Genomic DNA, 25,448 nt, shown 5'->3' with positions numbered 1-25,448 from the left:
AAGACTCTCTGGTAAACGGAGGAGGATGCAAGAGGTGCATTCAGGGCGGGGTCGATAAAACAGTTTTTGGGAGAAACGAAAGACAAAAGAGAACCAGAGAAGAGAAGCAGAGAGTCTGCAGGAGATCCCAGTCCCTCTGTGGATACATTACTGAGGTGTGTCTCTGAAAACACCCTGGACGCTGTGTTCATTGGTGTGTGATAAATGTGAGAGTTAGATAGTATTTTAACTCCTGGCCTTTTGCCCTCACACCAACGAGCCCACCCCCCCGCTGAGCAGACACGTCCATCCTGAATCATTTAGTGTGACCTTATTCACCACACACACACACACACACACACACGAATCGAACATCGAACATCTGGAGCTAAAACGAGAACATCACCATTTCTACCCACTGACCCTTTTCCTTGAGCAGCTTACTCAAAGGAGAACAAAGAAAATATTATCACACTATATTTGCCCTGGCTTATCTAGGCCAAGAAAGCCTTCCTGTGACTGTACACTTAAGCAGGAATACACGCAAGCACACACAGACACACACACACGCACACACATGTAGACACTAAATGTTCTGGCTCTGCCTCTGGTGATGCTATCCAGAGTTTTAAACAAACCTAAGCCGCTCTTCACTCTGTCAGCAGCACAGACATTCTGTATGCATGAACTTAAAACAGGAGACAGTGAAGGGAAAGTGTAAGCATATGCAGCAAGAGGGATAAGAGAGCACGGAGGCATCAAACCACGACTCAGCAAAAGTAAAGCCAGGTTGACCTTCGAGTGCTAGTGCCAGTGTTGCATTTCATTAAAAAAAAAAACTTTGAAACATGCAAAAATCAATGCACATCAATTGTTAAAAATCCAGAAACAGTGATCATATGATTGGTATAAGGTACCTAAACAAAATATGAAACTTTTAACACGGTCTCTGCATAAGCATTTTTGGCTTCTTATCAGAGAGAGGTGGGCTAAAAACGAGAAACGACAATGGTGAAAAGTAAGAGCATGCATTTCTGCTCTTTGGCAAACAACGAGGTGGAACTGTTAAGTAAGAGTTAGATTATCAGTGTTTTACACTGGTAGCCAAGCTCAAACCAGTTGTTTGCTTCCAGACAGGGGGTCATACGATTGTCTCTGTCATCCAAACATCTCTGCTTCAGCCCCAGAGTTTTCAAACTGGAACAGGGTCTGAAATGTAAACACAAACGTTGGATGGATGGGAACAAATAGCACGCAGCTCCTGCCTGACTGCTGGAGTTTGTGTATTTGTGTATGTGTGTGTCTGCTCATCCTCTTCAGTGATACATGAGCAACTTTACACTCTTCCCACAAATAATCTCTAATGCTCTGGTTGTCTCTCTTTTTCCCCACACCGCTCTTTCTTCCTGGCAAATGCACCTTCTTCTTCTCCTCTACTCTGACATCCACTCGTTTCTCTTCCCGCCGTCTTTCTCGGCCCAATTCTTATGAATTTTTTATTCTTTTTGATTTAAGCTTTTATACTTTCACTGCTCATTTTCCCCCCACCGCCTTCCCCGGTGCTCCATCCGTTCCACTTCACTGTCCCCATCTGCCTTTTCTCTCTTCTCCTCCACATCCCTCCGTTTTTCCTTTCTACCTGCACCTTTCACGAACAAGTGGGAGAGGAATGAATGCGGTTTGGACATAAAAGTCAACATTTCTGGACACACACTCTTGCTTGGACATGGTGCACTGCAAACTGAGGTTTCATGTAACTCTCGATTAACCACTGTATTGGAACTTGCTCCTCAGGATAAAACCACAAAGCTACACCAGCAGCTGTAACTCACTCAACTATTCTGTCTCTTAACCAAACCACCACAACATGGAAACACTGTCAGTAAAGGTCTGGCATGAAACAGCATTATCACTCATTACAAAAACAAGGTAAGACATAAACAATCAATGTAGGTCCTTATAGGTGGGTTTCTTCTGAACCATAGACACAATTTACAATAATTCGTTGATAATGATCAGAGTCGTGTAAAAGCTAAGCCGAGCTACTGCTACACTGATGTAAGCTACTGCTATACAAATAAGATTGTCATTAAATAAACACTTTGACTGAGTGAGTCTCGACAGCAGAAGAAAGGACGGCAGATTACAGCAACAGTATAAACATTGATCGGCTGCAATTTACAAGTGGAGAACTCAATTCTGTGGGCGTTAGTTTATGAGAGCTGATCATCATTAGAGGGATAAAGGATTTTAACTGATTCAGTTGGCTGGTTATTCTGAGGAGAGCTAAAAAAAATATTGCAAGAGACGAACGACTGCACCAACCAAACTAATAATGAGCGAGAGGGTCGTAGAATCTTTATTTATTCATCTCTTACCCAGGACAATAAGCTGTCAGTGACGAAATCATCATCGGCCAAATTGATTTGCTGATTGATGACAATTGTGATAATGAATTTATTGCTAAGGCAAATGATTAAGTGCTTCTCAAATGGTGATGATCTGTTGTTAACAAAGACAGATGGATTCAATCCAAAACAAATAACAACTGTTAAGGGATAAACATTTAGAAAAAAAAGGACCATAGATAAAGAAAAGAAATGAGAAACAGAAAATCTCCGTCCTCAAACGTACAATATGTAGCTTCGGCTGCCGTCTCTCTATTAAGAAGTGTGGGATCATGGGAGTGGTTGCTGATGAAAATCTACTCAGGAGCAAATAATGGTCACAGATGAAAGTTTCAGTGACTATTGAAACTGTGGAAAGGAAAAACTGTCTAGTAAAACAATAATGAGCACAAAGGTTTCTCCATTCTTAAGAGGGGTGAGATCTTTCAGACGTCGTTTATCCAGACAAACAAGCCGTCAGTGATAAACCATCATTTGCCAAATTGATAAGTTGATTGATGACTATTTTGATAATCAATTCCTTGCTCGGACCAATAATGGAATACTAAACAGCTTTTCTGCTGCTTCTCAAATGTCGAGATTTGCTGTTTCTGAACAACAACAAGCCAGATGGATCCTATCACAAAAAAACTGATTAGCTGTTAAGTGATAAACATAAAAAAGAAAGCACTGAGGATCAAGCAAATAAACGAGAGAAAGACAAGCTGAGGCCAAATATCCTCGGGAACCACAAACTACACACAAATCATCTCTGTAAGCCTGAGGATGGCCAGTCAACATAGAAGGAATGCATACACACACACACACACAAGAGCCAAAGGAGATGTCACCACAGTCCACTTCCATGCAGAGTGACCTGCTGGGAGGAGGTCCAGTATTTATAGCCGCTAAATTAACAAGCCTCTTCTTCTGGGGGAATCTCAGAATAGAAGCCGAGCAGCCTAGATCTGACTGTAATCCATGCATCTGTCTGTGCGTCAGGTTCAACCACCTGACATGAACGCTCACAGACGTAAATACAACCGGTGACACAGGCTTGCATACACAAGCCATGCAGAGATGGACGGAACGGACGACAAAAGTGTACTTTTAAAATTAAGTTTTAAAAATGCTCGCAGAGAAACATACATTTTGTCGCAGTGATTCCCTCACATGGTGTCTCCAGTGGCAGGTGTTAGACACGTCGGCAGTTCCAGAGAGAACGAGTGCCTGTGACTGTGACAGTGACGACAGCAGCCGGATACAAGGTGAAGGATGGGTGGATAGGCAGCGGGGATGCAGTGCATTTTGGGTATCAAGCGGTGACACAGAGGAGGAGGTGGTGCTGTCAAAGACAACGAGGGGCGACTTGAGGAGAAGAATAGAGAGGAGAGAGAGAGAGAGAGAGACGAAAAGGAGGAGATATGGGTTGACAGGGTGAAAGGTCTGGGTGGAGTGAGAGAGGCAGCTGAGCGGAAAAGAAAGAGATAGGAACTGCAAGTGGAGGAAAGAGAGAGCACAGCATGTCAAGCAGGGCGAAGGATGGAGGGAGGGATGAAGAGGGAGGGGAGGCGAGGAAGACGAGCACGAGTGAGAGAGAGATCGAGTTGTTCGTTAGAGACGACAAGAGTGAAAAACACAAAAAAAGGGGTAGCAAAAGGGAGGTGGCAATCGAGAAATGAAGACACAGATTTAGCAATAGAGGGTGACATGGTGATGCAGCGGTTAGCACTGGTGCCCCACAGCAAGAAGGTTCGATTCCTGATTCGGACGGGGCTTTTCTGTGTTTAGTTTGCATGTTCCCACTTTGAGTTTTCTCCGGGAACTCTGCTTACTATCACAGTCCCAAGAAATTGTCCGTAGGTGTGAATGTGAGTGTGAATGGTTGTTTGTCCCTGTATGTGGGCTCTGTGATTGGCTGGCGATCTGTCCACTGGCTCCAACATGGATCATGGATGGATGGATTGAGAAATAGAAAAGAAGGTGATAGCTTCTATAAGCAGATTTACTCACAAGGTAAAGAAGCGCAAAGTTCTTTAAATTAATTTAAATCAAATGAAACATTTGTTGGAGATGAACATATGGAGACAAGTGTGGTTCTCCAAAGTGTGAAAGCTGCATCAATGGCTTAACTAAAAACATTAAAATGTCATAATTAATCAGGAACTAATTATGATTTAATACAATTCACTCCAGGCTCCGTTAAACCCGACTGTATGTGTATAAAATCATTTAGGGCTCAAGCATCTGTTACAGATTAATGTTTCAGCAAACCTCGGACATCACCGGCGTCTGACGCACTCAGTTTCTGCATCATGCCGATGTAACCTTTCAGCAGGTAATCTGATGCCTCAGGAGAAACCAGATGGTCACTTCCTCTGTCACCTCTCTATCCCCGTCTGGCCGTGTGTTTTGATCCTCACTTGTGTGTCAGCGGGTGTGATCCCAAAGACAAGACACACAAACACAAACACACCAGCCGTGGTTGAGGGATTTGACGCCGCCACAGATGGTGTGTAATGGTTTGTTTACGATGTGTTGTTCTGCTCGAGTGGGCTTTCCTGTTCGGATCACTGACCCTTGACCTCTATCCATAACCAGACCAGACGGCAGCAGTTCCAGCATGAGGCTATCCCTCTGGGGCAAGGCTCAACACACAGCGAGTATCAAGAAACCATGCAGTTGTCTTTGTACAGCAGAACCAGGCTAATTCGGACCACATGGGAATGACAGAGGAGGGGTAGTCACATCTAGACTGTGTTTAAATGAATGTCCAAAAATGAAAATAGCTAAATGTCTTTAATATTTTTTACCATTATTGCCATGACAGCAGCATGGCTCCAGGGATAGCAAGTCACAGTCAGTTCACTACTTTGGTCCTGTCTCCAATTAAATTTAGAATTAAATCCATTTTATACATCGTGTGCATTTATGTTAAATTCAGTAGAGTCATGGTTCACAGAGGACGAACCCCTCTCTGATTTAGGAGAACTTATCAGTTTTTACCCAGGACAGATTACCGTCACATTTGAGGATGAACTGTAGTAAGTGTTCAGATCCTCCTACTTTTCATGGAGTGATATTATTTAAATAAAGAGTGTTGGTAAAAAAAAACCTGAAAAACGAATGAGATTCTCATTATCTACAGGTTAATATTATCATATAAGGAAAGATCAACATGTTGGCATGCTGATGCTAGCATTTAGTTAATTTACACTACAGCCATTCTAACACTAGAATTGGGTTTTACTGTAGCCTGGGCATGAGCACCAAGCTGCAGCACATCTGTGCACATACACAAAATACATTTGATATTAATACTGACAGTGATTGCAGACAGTGGGATAAATCCTGCAACTTCCACTTAGGCTAAAGACTGGTTTCTCTAACCACTGTAGAAACAGTGCTCCCTTTCTTCTTTACCGGCCATGAAGTTGTTTTCTTTTTGAACAGACGAGACATGAGAGACTCAAGGGACAAGGAAACTCAAATTGAGATCGACAACAGTGGAACTGAAACTCAGATTCAGTCTTTCTCACACTCTGAAACAGAGAATCTCACAAGCTCACAAGAACATGCACAATCCGTTAATCGTCATGGCCACTGACACAAATAAGCTCTCTCTGTATTTTTCTCACACACACACACACACACTTGCAAATTCCTGACCACTCCCATTCACTGGGACTTTACCGGACTAACTGCTGGCTTTCAATTAGCCGGCCACAACTATGTGCCTCGCCTTCCTCTCCACCCTCTTCCGCTACTTTCCCTCTTGCTCACGCTCTTCCCGTCTTCCTCTCCCACACCCAGCACCAGGCTGCAGTAATGGATGGAGGGAGCAGCTGAGAGTGCAAGAAAGAGGCAGCGGTAAGAAGAAGGCCAACAGCAAAATCAGCTGATTGAGGCTCTGAGCAGAGAAAATGAAAAGCAAAAATGAGGATACGAGTATATGTAATCAGATGAGGGAAAAGAACAGACAACTCTCCCAAACCAGCCCCAGCCCACTCAAAGACAATGAACCAATTCACAGAACAACATTACCACTGTGTCTCAGAGACCAGCTGCTGTCGGGCAGCCAGGGCACAGCAACAGTGAAGGGAACTGGTTTGGTACTGGTCATGGAAGACGGAGAGGAGGGGGTGAGAAACTGTAATGGGTGGAGTGTTTGTATTCGCATTTTTTACGACAGCAAAGCTGGCCACAAAGCTGTCCAAGTCTGTTCATTGCCAGGACACACTTGCGACACACACTCTCTCACATGGTCAAACGTGGCTGTTGCTCTGTGGTGCCAACAGGCTGATGTCGTCACTGAGTTGATCTGCACAACGGTGAACCACACGTCGCTCTTCTAGCTGCAGCGCTGTGAGCCCTCTCCTCTCCCGACGGCTTATGCATTCAATTACCTCTCGACAATAGAGAGTGTTTCAGCTCTGCTTGCATTGGAAAACTATGTGTGTATCTGTGCGAGGAGTTGTCCACATGTTCTTGTGTGCGCGAGGGTGTGTCCAAAGGACTTTGTAGCCAGCTGTTCTCACACAAAAGGCAGTGTGTTCGAATGCAGCTGGGTCCCAGCACACATGGGGCACGGCCAGAACAGAGAGTGCTAAAGAGCGATAATATGCATGTGTCTGTGTCCTAAATCGGGATTTATGTACAAGACGGAATTTGTCTGCATATGCAAACAAGCGCATGCAAATGAATCCGGGCATATTTGTTCTGTGTTTGCACATTGTTCTTGCAAGTGGATTCGGGTTTTTTGGCCAATGCCCGTAAGATGAGCAGCAGTGGGGTGAATTCCGAGCTATAAAACAAATTTGTTTAGGGCTACGAGAGAGCACGAGGGAGCTTAGAGTCTGCCAAGCAGTGATCACCTTCAACAATTTATGGCGCACTAAAGCTGGATGGCTCTCACACGGCTGTGCACACTCAGCCTAAACACACCGGGTCTGCATTATCATATACTGGCACAGCGGGAGCAGAGAGGAGCAGCCGGCAGGCAAAAACCAAACTGCAGAAGCATTTGAAGGCGAGTATAGGTGATAAAACAGGAAGTGTGTTTGCACTTGTGTGTGTGTGTGTATGTGTGTGTGTGTGTTGTTTTATCTACTGTAAGAATGTGTGTGGTCTCTCACCATATAACTAACAGGCCTGCAGAGATTGGTGAAACACTGCCGACAAGTTCCAGATCGTGCAGGCTCATAAATAACCGGGGGTTGGAAAGAAGGGTGTACATGAAGGCTGAGGTGTAGTTTATTATGAGGAACAACAGAAAAAAATCCCACCAATAACAGCAGTAACTCCTCCTGCTCCTCTTCCATTTCACCTCTAAGAGGACCAAGGGGAACAAACTGAATGGAATTCCAAAACCATAGTAATGCACTGTTCAGATGGCCCGTAAATTATCGCTGACTTTTAGAGCAGCATCTAAAAGAAGTACAACAAAATATAAAGCACCAAATGGGCACTCTATATCTATTTTTTTAAGCAAAGGAGAGCCTGTTTGAATAGCTGCTTAGACAATACATTTGCAAGAGCAGTTCTGAATTGATGGAGAGGGGACTTGAGTTGTGATCCGAGCAGCTTCCGTTTCCAATCAAACAGTAATGGAGGAGGCCTAATGAAAGTAACTGGCAGACTGGGCTGTCTGAAGGCCCTGCAAGCAAGGGGCAATTAAAGAATTACCAAAACACACACACACAGCAATACTGTAACCTCCCCGGTGCACTTTACTGGCACAGTTAGACATCTGCACTGCAGGCTGAAACAAAGCCACCGACAATTACACAAGTTCATGCTGCATTATTAACTGATTAGCCAGTTCTTTTCTTGTAAGCCCCACAGAGAAAGGAGAGGAAGGTTCAGGAGTTGAACAGGTAGGACGCAGGTTTTTCTGAGCCGCTGATCAAAGACGGCTGTGATCTCTCTCGATGAGACCACCGGTGCATCTCTAATATTGAAGCAGATTTTAAAATTATACGCATGAGGCAAAAAGGACCTGACGTGACGCTGTAATCCACTCTGCTGGAATTCTGCACATGTCGTTACATGCTGTTCTTTCACCAACGCATTTAATATTCCAGTTTGCAGCGAGGTGTTAGTCTCTGGACGTTAGCTAAGTCTGTCACTTGCTGCTCACGCTGGCTGTGAGGGGATGGGCATCGATATGTGGCAGCGCACTTTCTCCTTAGGAAAAAAAAAACTAATTTGAATCTCCAAAAGGACCTTGGAGTGCATGCAAGTGTCACGGTGATTGACAGCTCTCAGTACGACATGTTACCTCACACCTCGGGGGGGCGTGAGGGAGGAGGGGGAGGGAGGGGGAGGGAGGGGGAGGGAGGGGCAGCAGGCAGCGACACGGCTTGGATTTGCCATGTGTCCGGGCTTACCAGCAACATGTTTACAGGCTTGTTCACAATTCCCCACATGACTCGTTGTGTTACAGGAGGCCTGCAGGCTGCATGCTTGCACTTGTGCAGTTGTCCAGTTTGCAACTGTCTCAAAATATCACCAAGTGCAAACCGTGAACTGCCACGACTATACCAGTGTTTGCTCAAAGCAACATATTGATATGGAACAATAGTGTCAATAACCTTCATGCTGCTAAAGAAAAAACACAAACAAGATGCTCTACAGCAGCGGTTCCCAAACTATAGGGCTATATCCATACTGCTAGGTTTTCTTTTGAAGGTGGCATTTTACACAGGAGTACACAGGAAGCGTTTGCTTGTTAGTTGCAGATTGCGAGAATAATAGCTTGTCTCCTGTGCATGACAGCAGTTGTATCATTGTAAAATGCAGAATTAAACTGCACAACAACTGTTTGCAAAGATAACAGGGTTATTGACACTAGTGACAGATTATCCCTGTTACGTTCTACACTGGTAGCCAGAGCTAATGCCCATTGTTTTCCTCCAGAAGTGGGTCATGAGATAGGAGCCTGTGAATCAGTGAAGGCAACGTCATGAACAAAAAGACCCAATCACGTTTCCAAACCTCCTTGTTTCAGGCCTCCCAGATTAAAGAGCCAGCAGCATTACCAAACTCCTATTTGTAGCAGAGTTGGATGTATTTTCAGATAAAACGTGTGGATGTAGCCGAAGGGTCGTGACCCCCTCCAAAGGGTTCATGAGACACTGAGAGGGGATTGGTTCGCAAGATGGGTTCCACGAATCAAATCATATTTCAAAATGTAAATAAATGACCCTAAAGTGATGATTACAGATTAGTAACAGCATCAGTTGCTGCAGGACAATTTGCTGCACCACACTCCCAGACCACATGATCATCTGAGAGGCCCTGCTCGACAGAACAAACACAACATTTTGGAAAAACGGTTAATGTCAGCGATCCCATTAGCGAAATTATAGGTCCTACTTCTTTCTATGGCACCCTTCAATCAGGCAAGGGGATGGAGACATGTTTACATCATAAGCTGCACGAGAAGGACGTGAAGGGACGAAGTGTTGTTGGAGTAGCATGGGACAGACAAATGGCAGATGAGGATGAGCTAAAGGGGACAAATGGAGGGTGTTGAGGGCAAGAGGTCACCGTGACAGCTTCCCAAAGGAGAGTAGGATCCCTGCTGGGTGCCGTACCATTAAGCTCCTTAAGGAAGTGGGGTGAGGGGGGTATAGTGACTTATCTCACTTGCACAAACCAGTCCAACACTTGCTACATGCTCAGAGCTCTCATTAGTTGTCTTTTACAACTCCCCACCTCCGTCTGATTAACAGTTTTAACAGCCTGACACAATTTCAATGGCGCACACACACACGCGAACACAAACATACGTCTCTGTAATCCCAGGCTTTCCTCTTTGTCAGAATCAGGATGAGCAAAATCTGGGCTAATTAGCTCAGCCGGCCTAACTAGAATTTAAGCCTGCCAAACTCTCCTCCCTGGTGTCTTCTACCTCTGCTCTCTTTACTCCAACACAGACACATGGTGAGGTTCAGTTCAACTCAGAGCATGTGGGGCTAAAACCATATTCATTCAGATATTAATGAAAAGACATCGTTCTCTGTTGTTAATCAGGCTTCTATTCACATTCAAAACCTTTCTTTAAACTGGGGCGAGTTCAAAATACTTTTCTTACTCTTATAAAACCCTAGCTTTATTATATAGGGATTGATGCATGATCATCATTTCACAAACAACCTTATACATTAAACTCCTCGGCTAAACATGTTTTTTGCCAGCTGCCATGAGAGGAGGAGGAGGACGAACAGTGTTTACGAAGGTGGTTATGTTTTTGTCTGTGTTTGTTTCTTAGTTATTCGGCAGGATTACACAAAAGTTACTCAAATTATTGCCATTAAATTTAATGGAGGAATTGGGCCAAGGAAGAACCGATAAAATGTTAGTGCAGATCTGGATCAGAGGGTGGATCCAGGAATATTTTTTTCACTTTCTTTAATATTTAATATTGCGATTTCTCAGATCATGACTTCTGAACCATGATGAAAAAAATCGGCATGATTATTGGGCAGTTATTTCCAATATCTTGTGAATTTAAATGTGGTTTCATTAGAAATATACTGAGTGCCATTCTAGTTGGTATAGGCATAATTTGGATATAGAAAAATCATACTGCACATAGATTATTCAACTTTTTAAAGTAAATAAAAGCATTTCATTGGCAGTGATTTTTCAATTTTTGACAGTCAGCTTCACAAGCAAGACATGAAGATCATCCAGCACCAAGACATTCCATCCTCTATATTTGCACTCTTTTCTCTGTACGTCTTCTCTTCTCTACTTTCCTGCAATTGTCCACAACTCAATCATTATGACTTGGGTCTATAGAGCTAAACGCAATCAGACAATTTTGTTTATAGCTTCTATTGTTTCACAAAAAAATGGGATGTTACTGTCCATGCAAATGTTTCTCAGTCTGTTTGCTCTCTGCGCCCAGCTCCTAACCGAGCGCTGTGGAGCTGCTTTTATCACACTCTATTATTAATCACTGTTGCTTTATTTAGACTGTATGGCCACATGTGTATATGTAGTCACATGTGCTGCCCCCACGTGACTTCTGTCTGAGGGGTGGTGAGGCTTTCGGCTCTCGTGAAGGTGCACAGGACAGAGACCACATTGTAATAGGGCAGCAGATAGTCTAAGGTGCAGCTACGTGTATGTGCGCAGAAGTGTGAGTGTGTGTCCCCTATCACTATCGACCAGCAAGAGCCCTGAGGTGAATGCAGTTCATTATGATATTCATGAAGCAGCAGGACTCCTGAGCTGAGTTAAAACGAAGCTGAATATCACTAAAAATGACCCTGAGCCCTCGGGATACAACGAGCAAGAAAGGGACACACGAGGCACAGCTGGAGGAAGTGTGTGTGTGTGTGTGTGTGTGTGAGAGTCAGGTGGGGAGGGGGGGCGGGGGGAGCTATAGCCACTTACTTTGCAACTATAACCGTATCATTATTTAAGAGATTACTTTATTCCTACCCTCGGTACGTGAGCAGCAGAAAGGCCTTCTGAAAATGTTGAATTTACGTTGACTGGATGTAAAAAGGGTGACAACCAAGTGCTACACGGCCTTGCGGTACACCATTAATTAATGGCTGACATGAATCACGGCCCGAGGAATACTGCTTATCACAGGATAGTAAAAATAGTATTTGTTTCGGTGCCTTGATTAATGACGGCCATATTAATGTCATGGGGAACACATGTAAGGTGAGATTCACTCACAGCCGCTGAGTCTGTCAGTTTGGTTCCACCCTTCTGCCACTTCACAGCACTTACAGCCCGCTCTGGTTACTAATGGTCCACATTAACCCTTGGAGTCTCCATGTGTGTGCCTGTGTGTGTGTGTGTGTGTGTGTACAAGCGCGTATGCGTACAAGCCTGTGTGTGTCAGTTCAGTGAGAGACAGTGAGGAAATGAGTCGGGAAGGCAAGAAGGCGGATAAGGGCAAGTAAGATTGAGAAACGAAAAGAACAAGAGAGGGAATATAATTAATCCTGGCGTGTTTGTGCGTGCGTGTGCTGTTCTTATCTCTGCCCTCCAGAGCATCTTTAACAGGAGGGTGCACATTTACATACACATACACACAAACTAACCTCTACACACTTCACCACTTATCTACGAACCAGCACACAGAGCTACTGGTTCAACCAAACATCGATTCAGCTACAACACAACAAAGCACGGCCACTATCTGCGGACATGTAAAGGTACCATCGGCAGGCAGAGACGAGAGGAGCCGGTCTGGGCCTCACACGGTCTGACGCCCCGGCTCAGAATGAACCACCTTTGTCTCTCCTGCTTCTGTCTGTGCTGTGTGGGAATCAGTACAAAGCATTAATCCAAACAGAATGGTAACACCATGCAAACAACAGATATATTGGGAAACGGAAAAGGGGATGTACGTATATATCCTGAAATATAGTTTATACTACAGTAACCTAGAGTAATAACGCTAAACGATCTGACTGAAGACGATTCGAGGTTTTGGTAAACCTTTACATGGTGACAGCGAGCACCTGAGGATTCTGGGTAGTGTAGTATTTCTTGGTGTCTCAAATAAAAAATGTTTTTCTTAAAACACAGTTGATATTATATGGACAAGTTGCTTCTACAGCTGCATACAACATCTTTTCACGATATCGTCGCTTGTGGTCAGTCCACCTTGGATGGTTACAATATTATGGCTGAATCAAAATCTCTACACCGAAAATGAGTACGATTTGTACTTCCAGAACCACGGTGTTGTGTTGGCAGTTTATCCATAAACATAACTTTTAGCTCAAAATAGCAGGGCAAGAGAATAAATATAACCGTATTTAAATTTAGAAATTTAAAGGAGAAGCTAGCCTACCACTGGCTACCGGCCAACTCAGTCTAAATATAAAAGAGCTGACCCATGTCGGTCAAGTTTTTCCACCGTGGAACAAATGCAGAACAGAGCTCTGACAATCAGTCCCTGTTTTTATTCAGGGTCGTGGTAAAGCCTACAAATGAACGGGGAATACATGCACGCAGAGATAAATAAACCCAAGTAAGCATTTGATTGTCAGCAGCAGCAGATCAGACGGGAGTCAGGCAGTCGAGTGTGCGCTGCGCCCCAATCACATTCTCCTGGCAAGCAAATCCACAAGCTATTTTGTGTCATCTATTACACACACACACACACTTTTCTCTGTGCAACATTTGACCCAAACCCACGCTGCCTGAGGTGCCATTGAGACGTGGATGATGTGTGCAGGGAATGATGTTTGTGAGCATATGCGGCAATATCTTTGATATTATTATTATTATCGATTCTTTACGGCCAATGGCGGTATTTTATCAGAGGGCCATGGGAGCGGGATAAAGACCTGCCATGATGGATTATCCATTATGAGAGATCTCCGCAGATCTACCGGTGTGTGCGCGTATGTGTGTGTGTGTGTGTGTGTGTTTGTGTGAGTTTGCGTGAGTGCACTGTGCACTTTGTGACTCCACTCATAATCGCAACACAAGAGCAATTCCACTAAACAATCATAATCTAATCATGGACTGGCCACACCGACACGGTATAAAAATGAAGGACACACGCACATACACTCACATACACGCACGCACACACATCAGGCAGCAGGTATGACTACCTCTCACACAGAATAAATGACTGTATGCTGTGTAAGTGACGGAAAGCTCAGCAGATGCTTCCTCAGATAGAAATGGCAGATGGACGTGCACTGGCACTGATTCTTACCAGCTGCCAGCAGCTCTGTATTAGCTGCTAGTCTGATATCATCCGTCTGAGGGACTCTCCTCCATGACCATCTATCCCCTCACAATCTCCCTCTGCATCGTCAGGTCATCACTCTTCTCTAATTGTCTCTCTGTCTGTTTATCGGCCTGTCTTCTGTTTGTCCATCACTCCAATCCTCGTCCACTGAGTCAGCATCATCAGACCAAACCATCCCTCTCTGCCGCTGCAGAAATAAACACAGGCTTGTCTTCCTGCACAGTTGCCTTCATCTCTTTTCTTTCATTTTGAAGCACTCACGTGAGATCAAACCCAGGGAGAACCCGGGGGCTCTGCCTGCCGCAAACTTTCCTCTAAATGTAGAAAGAAAAATATGACTTAACCTTTATAAAGCTCTGACAGGGAAGTTTCCAGCTGACTTTTTATGTGTAGCTGCCTTCAGACCTGCAAGCCTGCACCCTTGATATTGAACCGAAATTATTCTGAGGGGCTGTAAATGAGAATGCAAATGTCCGAGTTAGGTAAGCTTATTCCTGCCCACCCCCCAGTATAAGGAAAATGTTTGATAATACAGCAGATTAGCCGGTGGATTCACCACGAGCAAGTGGTGAGTCTTGATAACGAAATGAAAAGAATACAAATATCCTGAGCTGAAAAAAAGATGCCATTCATGTAGATCAAAGAAGGTGTTAAATTAGAAAGACATTCAAGAGCTTCTGGTGATACAGGCCCATGCCATTATCGATGTACATAGCTGAATATACAGTATACATTATGTCAGGCCTCCTACATGAACTAACAGCTAGCTCCGTTGATCATGTGAAAGGCAAAGTCAGGTCTGCACAGCTCTTACGCAAGAAGGGTTGTGTATGAATACCTTTGAGATAGAAGATTCATAATTGGGTGGGTGGGGAGGCAATATTGTAGCGGATCAGAGTACAAGTGGCTCATTTTTCACAATATTGCTGAGACAACTGGCTCAAGGAGAAACACAGTAAAGTCCAATTCATCCTCCTCCTCTTCCTCCTCCTCCCCTTCTGCCTCCACTACAGATTATGTCATGCTGCACAGTACACAGAGTAATGGGTTGCAGTTGCCCCTGAGTTTCTCAGGCTGAGAGGGTCCTATACCTATATCAGTACCAACAGCCGGCTCCTGGGAAAAAGCAATGGACAACAGCAGCAGAGAATGTCCTCTACTGCAGACACACGGCAGCACAGAGCAGGGTAGAAGAAGAAAAAAAATGAACACACCCACACGTGACTGCAGGGATGATAGAAGGATGAGGAAGGAGGAGAGACAGACAGATACAAGCAGAGGTGTCACTCTAGATACCTATCTTGAAAGAGAGACAGAAAGCTCGGTGGACAGACAGGGGCTTGACTGCAGAGAGCTCCTCTGCAGTAAGTGGTTATTGATTGAAGGACAAGGGCCAGAGGCTTCCATGGCCAGTGAACTGACACGGGACGCTGATTGTATTTTTTTTTTTAGTTCTTGCATAATTTCAAACTCAATGAAAAGCATAAGCAGAAATGCATTTAACAGCAAACAGAACAGCCAATAGAAACACGTCACTGGGTAAAAGTGCAGCTTCGCGTTTTGAGGAGGCTGTGGAGACACTGAGAGGACCCCTGGAACATCAGAGACCTTTTCACTGCTAATGATTAGAGATGGCTGTGGTTGTAACAGTAGAAGGGACAAAACGAACACACACCATCATGAGCTTTCAACGCACTGCACACACACACAAACACACACATACACAGAGACTCACACACGCAAAGACACACAGGCTGTATTCCAGGAATGGAAAGATCACATCTGCCATGTCTCTTGTCTCCGACTGATGCTGATGCAGGTGACCTTTGAAATCAACATGGACCAAATCTAAACTATATGGCTCTCGCACGTCAGGAAGCAGCCTGTCATTAACTCAAGTGAAGCCAATCAACAGACAGAGACGCAGCCATATTCGCTTCATCTGAGCATGGATTGAGTTTCAGTAGCGAGTTAAAATAAAAAGTTGATTATAGGAAGTATAGGTCCGTCGTTCAAATGTCTGCACACTCAAAGACAGCAGGACGACTGCCTGTCACACACACTTAGGTTCTAAGGCCACCGCTCTCGAGGGGACAGCATGTTGAGGAAAACCATTTTTGGTGGCTTTCCTTCTTTTTAGTATTTCTCTGAGGTTTGGAGTGTTTTGGTGTGTGTGTGTGTGTGTCTGTGTGTGTGTGTTTAAATGGAAATCATGGTGAACTTCTTCCTGAAATAGAAACAGGACTCCATAACAGACATGTCTCTGCTGTGTGGCCTGGCGTCGACAGAGCGCCAAAATTGTTCTGCCAAAACCATGTCGTTTTAAGATGTTTGGAGGGAAAAAAAAAGGTTTAAAAAAGGATTTTAAAAAGCGTAATATTCTCACATTGAAACACGAATGCTTCTCAAGAATTCAATCTAAATACGGCTTTTTCTGTGCTCCCAACTCGAGGTGTTAAGGGAAGATTTATTCATGAGAGAGGGGAAAGGTTGATGACTGGGAGATGTGAGTCATTATTGCAGTAATCCCCCACGGCTGTCAGATTGTCCCTCACTCTGAGAGGCTGGAGGACATGTCACGTTGCTGTCGGGCAACATAGAAATTGATAGTTACATCTAATGTCACCACTTACTGCAGAAGCAGCCGAGGAAGAGGCACAAGTTATTTAATGTGAAAGAGGAACGAAATAATTAGATGCTGTATGATTCATTATGTCCACAGGAAATGTAATGAGTGTTTTAATGTAACGACATCTGTCCCCTGACGTAAAGAGGCATGTCTGATTGTTGTAGGACTAAATCATCGGAGTGTAATTTTCCTTTGTAAGGATATCTATCAATGTATTGCTCATACTTTTTTCAAGCACTGTGAGGAGGTATTACACATGTCTGATCAGATTTGCAAAAAATATTTTGCTGTTTTTCAAGTTGCTCATAGAGAAGAATGTAAAACCTTCACTCGGCAGCTAAATCTGTTTTTAAACTTAAAATAAAAAACAATAGTAGCATTTCTCATGATAATTATCAATATGGACTTATATGAGCATTTATATCTTAATAACATTTTAGGGTATATCGCCTAACCCTAAAATGTTAGTGGTACTTGCAATTTATAATAAAATGTAATTATTAGAAAAAGACTAACTTGGAGAAGGTAATTTGCCAGCCCTCTTTAATTCGGCAGAAATAGACAGAAATATCACCACTACCCACCGGTGAATCCATCTTTTAAAAGTGGTCCATCTATTATTAGCTCAGTCTTCTCCACTTAGAAACGTTGAGAAGAACAGCGTGAACCAACTCTAAAAGTTGGAATTTCATTCATCAAATCCACTGATTGAAATGAGCTACGCGCCGAATTCATCATCATATCTTTTAGATTCATAATCCACCTGGATTGGGTTCTGACAGGAAGACAGACATCCGAGACAAAGAAGACAACTTTAAAACATCGGAGTTTTCCGTAGGAACGTCGCGAGTCCTCGCGTGTAAACAGGAGGACATCAGCTGGGATGTCTCCAGAGCCGCTGCTGCTCGGCGGCTCACCGTGGGATCAGCGTATGTGACGAGTTAAGCCGAAAGTCGGACGTGACATTCTCCCCATTTCCTCTCAAACTTAATATCATTCGGTAACAAACAGAAAAGTGCGACCTCACCCTTTGATTTGAGCTGTTCATCCTGGAGCAGCACCGCGCGTCACAACTCTCCAAAACTGGCAGCACGGGCGCTTTTACGCAACAGCAGCCAGGGTCCGTCCAACGTCCCGCACACCTCGCGTAATGGGAACACCTTAACTCAGAATTTCCATGAGAGGCGCCTCCATTTATGAGCAGGACGTGAGGAAATATCCAGTGGAAACCCCGACACTGCTGCTGCTGCAGGCTGGAACCTCTGAAGTTGTCAAGGGTCCGCGCACACAAAGCAAACCGCACTCTTGGCAATTTGGGAAGGACAGCGGTCATGCGTTTGCGCCACACTCTGTGTTGTCTTCATCGTCATCCGCCTCATCCTCATCACTGACGTCGTCGGTGTCCGAGCAGCTCCTGCATGAGCTCTAGTCCGGACGCACACACACACGCACGCACAGTCGCACACCACCAACCGCCTTCAGCACAAGGAGGGATAACGACTGATGGAGGCGGGTGCGTGTGTGTGTGCGTGTGTGTGTGTGTGTGTTAGTGTGTGTGTGTATGTGTGTGTGTGTGTGTGTGTGTGTGTGTGTGTGTGTGTGTGTGTGTGTGTCCATAATCTTTGGAGCAGAGGGGAGTGAATTGACATTTAAGACACATGAAGCTCAAAGCTGTGCCCACAGAACCTCCAGGGCTTCCCGTGCAGGGACGCTGGCAGCAATGTCTTTGGAGCAATGTCATCGTTCACCAGATATAAATATAACCGAGGTGATGTTTGTTAAAGACATGCATGTAACAAACTTATATCTCGGAGGCAGGGGGTCCGTTATGAAATAAAGAAATACAAAACGTGCATAAAGTCTCAGCAATTTGGGAGAAAGTGACATAGAAGGATTTGTCAGCCCTGAGTTTGGCCACAGATTGAGGCACGTTGCATGAGTGTGAGTGAAATCCACTGTGGCCGCCCTGCACAGTGTCTACGCCGCCCACAGTGGGTAAAAAGAAAATACAGTTTCTATTTTGGAAGTTATGACTCAACTGTTTACACAAGACACTGGTCAATATGCCGATTGCATAGCTGCACATCAGCTACAGGCTTGTCCTCGCTTGCTCCAAAGCACGACTATTACGAAATAAGCAGCTAAAGTATTTGACAAATTGTTCATAGATTAAATTTGTGGGAAGTCTCAAATGCCCTTCGGTGATTCATTACTCTGATAAATTTGCGTGACCCAAAACATCACAGAAAAACAGAATAATGCCGCTATTTCATATTTCAGGTGAGATATAATATAATATAAAACATTCTCCAATACAATTAAGTCAATATAATATATCAGCATGAGGATTTTTCACTAATACAAAAAAGAAGACTCAAGCATTACAATACAGTTACTATGCTACCAATATCAAATTCCTCCCACAACACATAGGCGTAATATGATAATTTAGTGGAAATGGCAATTGCATAACCATAAACGACAGTTACAGCATGCACAAATAACATTTGCCATTAGTCTGCACTTGTCGCACATATAATTCTACTGATAGAGCAATTTATCATTCCCAGTAACATTAAACAAAATCTCCCCCTGCCTCCTCTCTGTCTGTGCTCTGCTTATTGCCTGGCCCAAATGTGCACACTATAGGAAGTTGCTGTGCAGCGGAGCGTGGCCCCTTGTCGGCTCGGTGATGTATGAGAGTGATTTGTGGGCAGGTGGAATGGGAAAACACAGATGAGTCCGGCGGGAATTAAGTGTGGGAAAAAAACTAGGGGTTAGGGTGAATATGACCGATAGTTTGGCTGCAGGAAACTGGAAAACTAATAATGGAGCGACCAGGAAATATTTTTGCAAAACATGAGGAGCCTCTAACAATGTTCCCATTTTACAGAGCTATAATAGATACAATCTCCACACTTGTTTTGTTGTGTGTTGTTTTGTGGATGAAGTGAAATGAGACGTGCAGTTCAGAGATGCAGCAGATGACGTGTGGGAGGATCAGGATGGAGGAGGAGAGAGATGGTCTGTGGGCAGCCTCAGCTCAAAGCAACACAGAAAACAAAGTGCAGCCTCTCAATGGTGCAATGATCCATCTGTAGAAGTGGCTATGTGAATAAATATCTCTTTAGGACAACAGAGGATGGGCTACTTTGTTATGAAATGCACTTAATGGCGGGAGTAGAAGCCAGAAAAGCCTTAAACATGAATGATAACAAGAATTAAGGCTGGGCGATATATAACGATAAAGAGAATTATCGCAAAATAACCTTTCCTCAGTAGAAATATAAGATATGGTCGATACAACGTCTATAGAACTCATTCCATCCATGTTTTGACTGGAGACACTAACAGCCAATGATAATGAGAAAAGTGCCACGCCGGACCAATCATGTGGCTGGAATAGAGTTACAGCCACGTCAGGTACACAGCACACAGCACAGAGCATAGGAGCAGCAGCCTGTAGCAGCACGTGAAGAAAATGTTAAAGAAATCTTGAGCGACAGCGTTACCGACGAGGACACAGCCCAAGGCTCAAAAGACGAGAACAATGTTGAAGGGTCAGAGGAATTCTGATATTTGGGCTATTTGGAGTCAAACAAGAAGCAGAGTAGCGTGCACTGTAAATTGTCTCAAAGGCATGTTATCCCAAAGACAGGTGATACCACTAATCTATTTTACCATCTGAGGCAGAAATGGTGACTTGATTCATACCAGGCCTAACAAGAATATAAACAAAACCCCCCCCGCCGTTTTATGAAATGATCCGAATCTCTCCCCCCCCCCCCCCCCCCCCCCGCTCTGTGCGAGTAGACGTGTGCAACCAAAACAAGATGAGCCTTGATAACTCAGGACTTAGAGCTGTAAATATACCCTACCGTTAATCAGATTAAGGTTTCATCAGCAAGTAGCTGCACCAGGGAGCCGGCCGGCAAGAAGTGCTGTCAGAGACACATTTTCACTCACAGTTCACAGTCGGGGGTTCGCACGGCACGTGGGAGGAGCAGCACAGATACAAAGATGCATCCACAAAGAGGTGGATTAATCTCTCTGTGTACAACTGTTAAATGAGAACGTTTAGTTGACTGAAGAACAGCACATCTGCTGAATCTGGATATCAGACAGGCCTAAAGACTCGTGACACACACGTCGGGTTCAGTTTTCCCATGCCGCATGACTCAGGGAGGACCAGCTGAATGAGCCATAGCATCATTCCAGCGTCATTACACTGCAGTTCACAGGATGAGAGGACATGCCTCCAGACAGACTATAACCTCTCCCTCTGAGGTTCAAGCATTTCCTATTGACTCACTGACAACAGTGCTTGTCGCGCACACATGCTTCTCATCCTCTCTGCTGCTGCTGCTGCTGCTGCTATTGTACATCCTCAAAATCCCTTCCTTCCTATTATTCACACTGTAGCATTGTGTCTCTCTACCTCCTATTTCTGCTCAGTCTGTTATCTATTTATTAGATATTTGAAGCTGGATAAGATTGAAATCACAAATCCCGAGGAGTAGCTGCGCAGTGAATAAGCTCACAAAGGTTTACACTTTGGTCTTGTGCAGATTTGGATCCGGTGGCTGTTGAGAGACAGACCTCTGTTTCTCTTTCACATATTCTAGACCTTTTCTCAGCCCCTGCATTTTAAGAAAGGCCTCCGGGCATGTTCACATAAACTGGCCCAAAGGAGCCGCTGATGCATATGGATAAGCTTCAGTAACTTTACGACAAGGTGCTGAGAAGAAGAGATCAACTGCAAGGGACTGACATATTTCTAGTCTTGTTATTTTTACACTGAATTGTCTTTGTATTAGACAATGGTTACAGTTATTAAATTTATTTAAATAAAAATCTCTCTTCAGCTTGGCTCAGGGTCAGAGAGAGTCGTCCGCTAACCAGAATGTCAATGGTTCAATCCCACGTGCCTCCTGTCAACATTCTGAAGTGTCCTTGGGCAGTATACTGAACCCTAAATTATCCCTATTGGCTGTGCCGACAGTGTATGAATAGTGTGTGAGGAATTTGTGAATGAATGATGACTTGTACTGTTAAGCGCTTTAAGTGGTCAATGAGACTGGATAGGTCCGATCTAAATAGAGTCCATTTACCATTTACTTTGGTAAACCCACTGTTATAAATCATATACTACAATCATTTTTTGTTGATTGTGCAGCCATACTATATAACAATATCTACTGCCTCCCTTTATCCAACATTTTGAATTTCATATGACTACAATGCCCCTTGTTTTCACATGTGAAGTGGGAGGAGATAAAAAAAAAATTTGGGCCCCCTATTGGTCATATGAGGGTATGGGAGCCTCAGCACACACGCACAAACCCTTCTGATTTACGCTCATTGCTGAGCTGCACCTCGTGTCTCAGACACCGTGTCAATGTCGTTTGGTGTCTGTCATGGAGCAGGCACAAGAGTCATGTAGAGACTTGTGTTCTTCCCAGCGTCAGGCAGCCTGAGGGGCTGTACAACAGGTCACGGACATGACTGTTATCTAACCTCAAGTATGCTGGGAGCGGACTGGAGCCTGACACCAAACAGTCATGAAATCAACATCACGTTAATGAGCAAGTCAGGCTTGTTATAATGTAACATCAGTCGTTCACCTCTCATAGCAGTGGTAGTTTACATATCAAGTAGACCACGGAATTTAACCAGCCTGTAAATCTAAATAAAGCTGTGTGTGTTTGTGCGTGTTGAGTGTTTGTGCATCTCTATATTGCATCTCTATATTTCATATCAACATTAGTAAAATGAGAAATCTCACCATGAGACAAGCTGCATCGCTAATGTAAACTCTACCTTGGAATTTTGAAAGTTAAATCAACAGTGATCATATTCATAGATATATATACACTGACTGTCAGTCTCGGCGGCTCTAACAGTGACAGCTGCGGTTTCCAACTGTGCGGACATGAGCCGTGTGTGTGTTTTTGCAATGGCCTAAAATAGGGCCTCGATAAACTTGCATTTGCTGTTTCATAACAGCCAACAGGTCAACACTGACCAATGACACAGTGTTTCAGAGGGAGGTGGTTTAGCAAGGGTTAATTGGGTTTATGATGGGGTACATTATCATTCTTCACCCCCAGAACCAATAGAGCTAAACCACTTGGTTCTTGAAGTAAAAATCTAATTTTCTGAATAGAGATTTTGATGACCCTGAATAATTTAACCATCCAAGGCAGATATTACACAAGCTACAAGATAGTGAAGCAATGTTATATGCTCCTCTGAAGCCACAATTCTGTATGATATCAACTGTGCTTTAAGAATAACATATTTTATTCGTAATGTCAAGGCGTTACATTACGTTAACCACAGAGCAGCTATGACCATCATAACATACTGCAGTTAGAGATGAGGAGTAGAGTCCAAAAAGGGGGAAATCACTGCAACAAGGTGAAAATCAAGAAGATGTTTTTGTAAGGGACCATTTGCAATATTTATGGGATGCGTAGTTCCTTCACGCTTAAAATAATTATGAACAAGGTCTTGTACCTCTACCTTTTTTCCCGTTTTCCAATTATGGCTCTGAATCAAATGTTTTATGGTCACGAGTCATCTCGTAGCTGGTCGGCCTGGTTTATTATAAGAATTTCCTGAAACGTTAACGAGAAAATAAATGGAAAATTAACCTCCGGAACCTGAGCCATTCTAAAAGTGTGCGGTCACTGCTCTATAGGAATCCCTGTCCAGGTTCTTAGTCCGCCCCAGTGAAGATGAGGTGGATTAACCTTTTCATTTCCTAATGATGACCGGATTAGAAACACATACACTGCCACATGGACACCTTTCCACTCTGTTGAGGCTTTTGGTTAATAGCTTTGCTAATGGAGAAGGTGAAGCAGGAGATTGAGGGTAACAGAGTCAAATGTGCATGTGTGCTAATGTTAGTTTTGGTGTATTGAGGAAGCAGGGAAAAAAAGCACAAGTGCCAAATTTATCCAACTTTCATTGTTCTTTAAATCTCACTCTTGAGCTTTTGACCCTCGAGCCCTAAACATGACATCCTCCAGCTCGAGCTGTTTGCTCCACTGATCTCATCATGGTGAGACAGAGAGGCTGCTTTTTTGAGGAGGGGGCAGTTGTTTTGGGTGGTGGAACAGCTCGGCCATGCCTCTCAACACCTCATACCACAACAAGAGGCCCCTTTCAGAAACCTTAGGCCTCAGATCTACCCCAGCCGTAAGCCCCGGCTCCTGCTTGACCTGCCTCCAAACCCTGGAATTCCCCCATGTCAGTTCGCCTTTGGCATGTAGATATTCCTTAACAGCAAAGTCATCCATCTTCTCAAGGCCAGGCCTCCACCAACAGAGGTCTCGTCTTGCCTTTCTGGGCTTTTGTTAGATGCTTTGAGGCCATCTGCTTGGCTTGCTCATGCTTTAAGTTTAATCCAACATTTTCAACATGTGATGTTGCTGGGTCTCTTACAGAGGCTTGGGATATTAGACACGGAGACAAAGACCAAACAACATCCTTACATCATATATGAAAAAGAGGAGGGATCCTGTCTTGTCCTTGATGAAAGCAGAATCTCAGATGGTCAGAAGGCAGCCCTCCAAACGCTGACAGAGTCGTTCCTCCTGCCAAACACACACACCCGCCAGTGACACACACGTGCAAGGCTGAACTCGGCGGCCAAGGTTCCTGCAGTGTGCAGTGATTCAATTAGACACTTTGGCTTGCTGCTTAACTGCACAATGAACACACAGTCATGTTGCACCAAAGGACACAAACTTTGAGGTTACAGTTGGTGGTTGCTGGTGGAGCTATTGATGCTACCAGAGGAACAAGCACTGGGGACTGGATTGTTTTAATGGTCGCAATTAGAGCCCGACCGCTATGGATTTCCAGGGGCCGATGCCAATACTGATATTATTGAGTAAAACATTTTGGGGATTGATATTTCACTTGATAAAAGAAACAAAAAATAAGTCAAATAAGTCAAATCTTTTCAGCGTGGTTTATTCTGGAAAAGAAAAGTTGTCATTTACGCAATTAAAGGCAAGCATGGATGCCGATATAATATAGATCCCTGCTTAAATTGCAGAAATCACCAGTGTAGTCAACCTGGTGGCCCATTCGTGTTGATCAACTTTCAACTAAATTATTTGATAAATTACAACAGTCTCAGCTGCTATCAGAAGAAATACTTTGAAATGAATATATCAGCTAATTTCTGGCCAATGTCTATATTCACCGATATGACTCTGAGAGGCTGATATCAGCTGATGATATAGGAATACTGATAAGTCAGTCGCCCTCTTGCTGCAATTGTTTTTTGAAAGCTTCGTACTCGCCCTACGCCTCTCTGTCTTCCATATACTTTGTTGCATGGCGGTTTTTCTTTGCATGCGTGCAGCGATGGTTAGCAGGATCAGAGATCAAACAGATGGAGATAAACATACAGAAATAGACTGAATATATTCATGTACACATAAAATGCCCCCCACATACAGTAAATAAGCCTCATCAAAGATCAATAAAGTTGCAGCACGAACCATAAACATGCCCACAATCATGTGCACTGTGCAGAGTGTATCTCACAAGCTGGAACGTGCACAAATAGATCACACAGACGTGAGCCTAAATTGCATCCATATGGTAAAAAACGCAAAGGCAACATCTACAGGCTCAATTAAACACGTTACCAAATGATCTTTTAAATGCAATGTGTGTTTAAAAA

At 43.9% G+C, this 25,448-nt stretch overlaps 1 protein-coding gene across 4 annotated transcripts in view; it reads right to left on the bottom strand.

Moving 5' to 3' along the window:
• rtkna (rhotekin a) overlaps positions 1 to 25,448 on the bottom strand; it is a 63,329-nt gene that overhangs the window by 11,864 nt on the left and 26,017 nt on the right. For 2 of the 4 annotated variants that reach the window (XM_053421589.1, XM_053421592.1), the window contains exon 1: positions 17,769 to 18,205. The exons of the other annotated variants lie outside the window; for them this stretch is intronic. In XM_053421589.1, coding sequence (XP_053277564.1) covers positions 17,769 to 18,074 — 306 coding nt within the window. In that variant the 5' untranslated portion in view covers positions 18,075 to 18,205. Of the gene's footprint in view, positions 1 to 17,768; positions 18,206 to 25,448 lie in introns of those variants that run through there. 4 annotated transcript variants of the gene reach the window in all.

The sequence above is a fragment of the Pleuronectes platessa genome, chromosome 4 (genome assembly GCF_947347685.1).
Source record: "Pleuronectes platessa chromosome 4, fPlePla1.1, whole genome shotgun sequence".
Lineage (NCBI taxonomy): Eukaryota > Metazoa > Chordata > Actinopteri > Pleuronectiformes > Pleuronectidae > Pleuronectes > Pleuronectes platessa.
The sequence above is the reverse complement of the archived record's forward strand: the minus strand, read 5'-3'. Positions and strand labels throughout refer to the sequence as shown.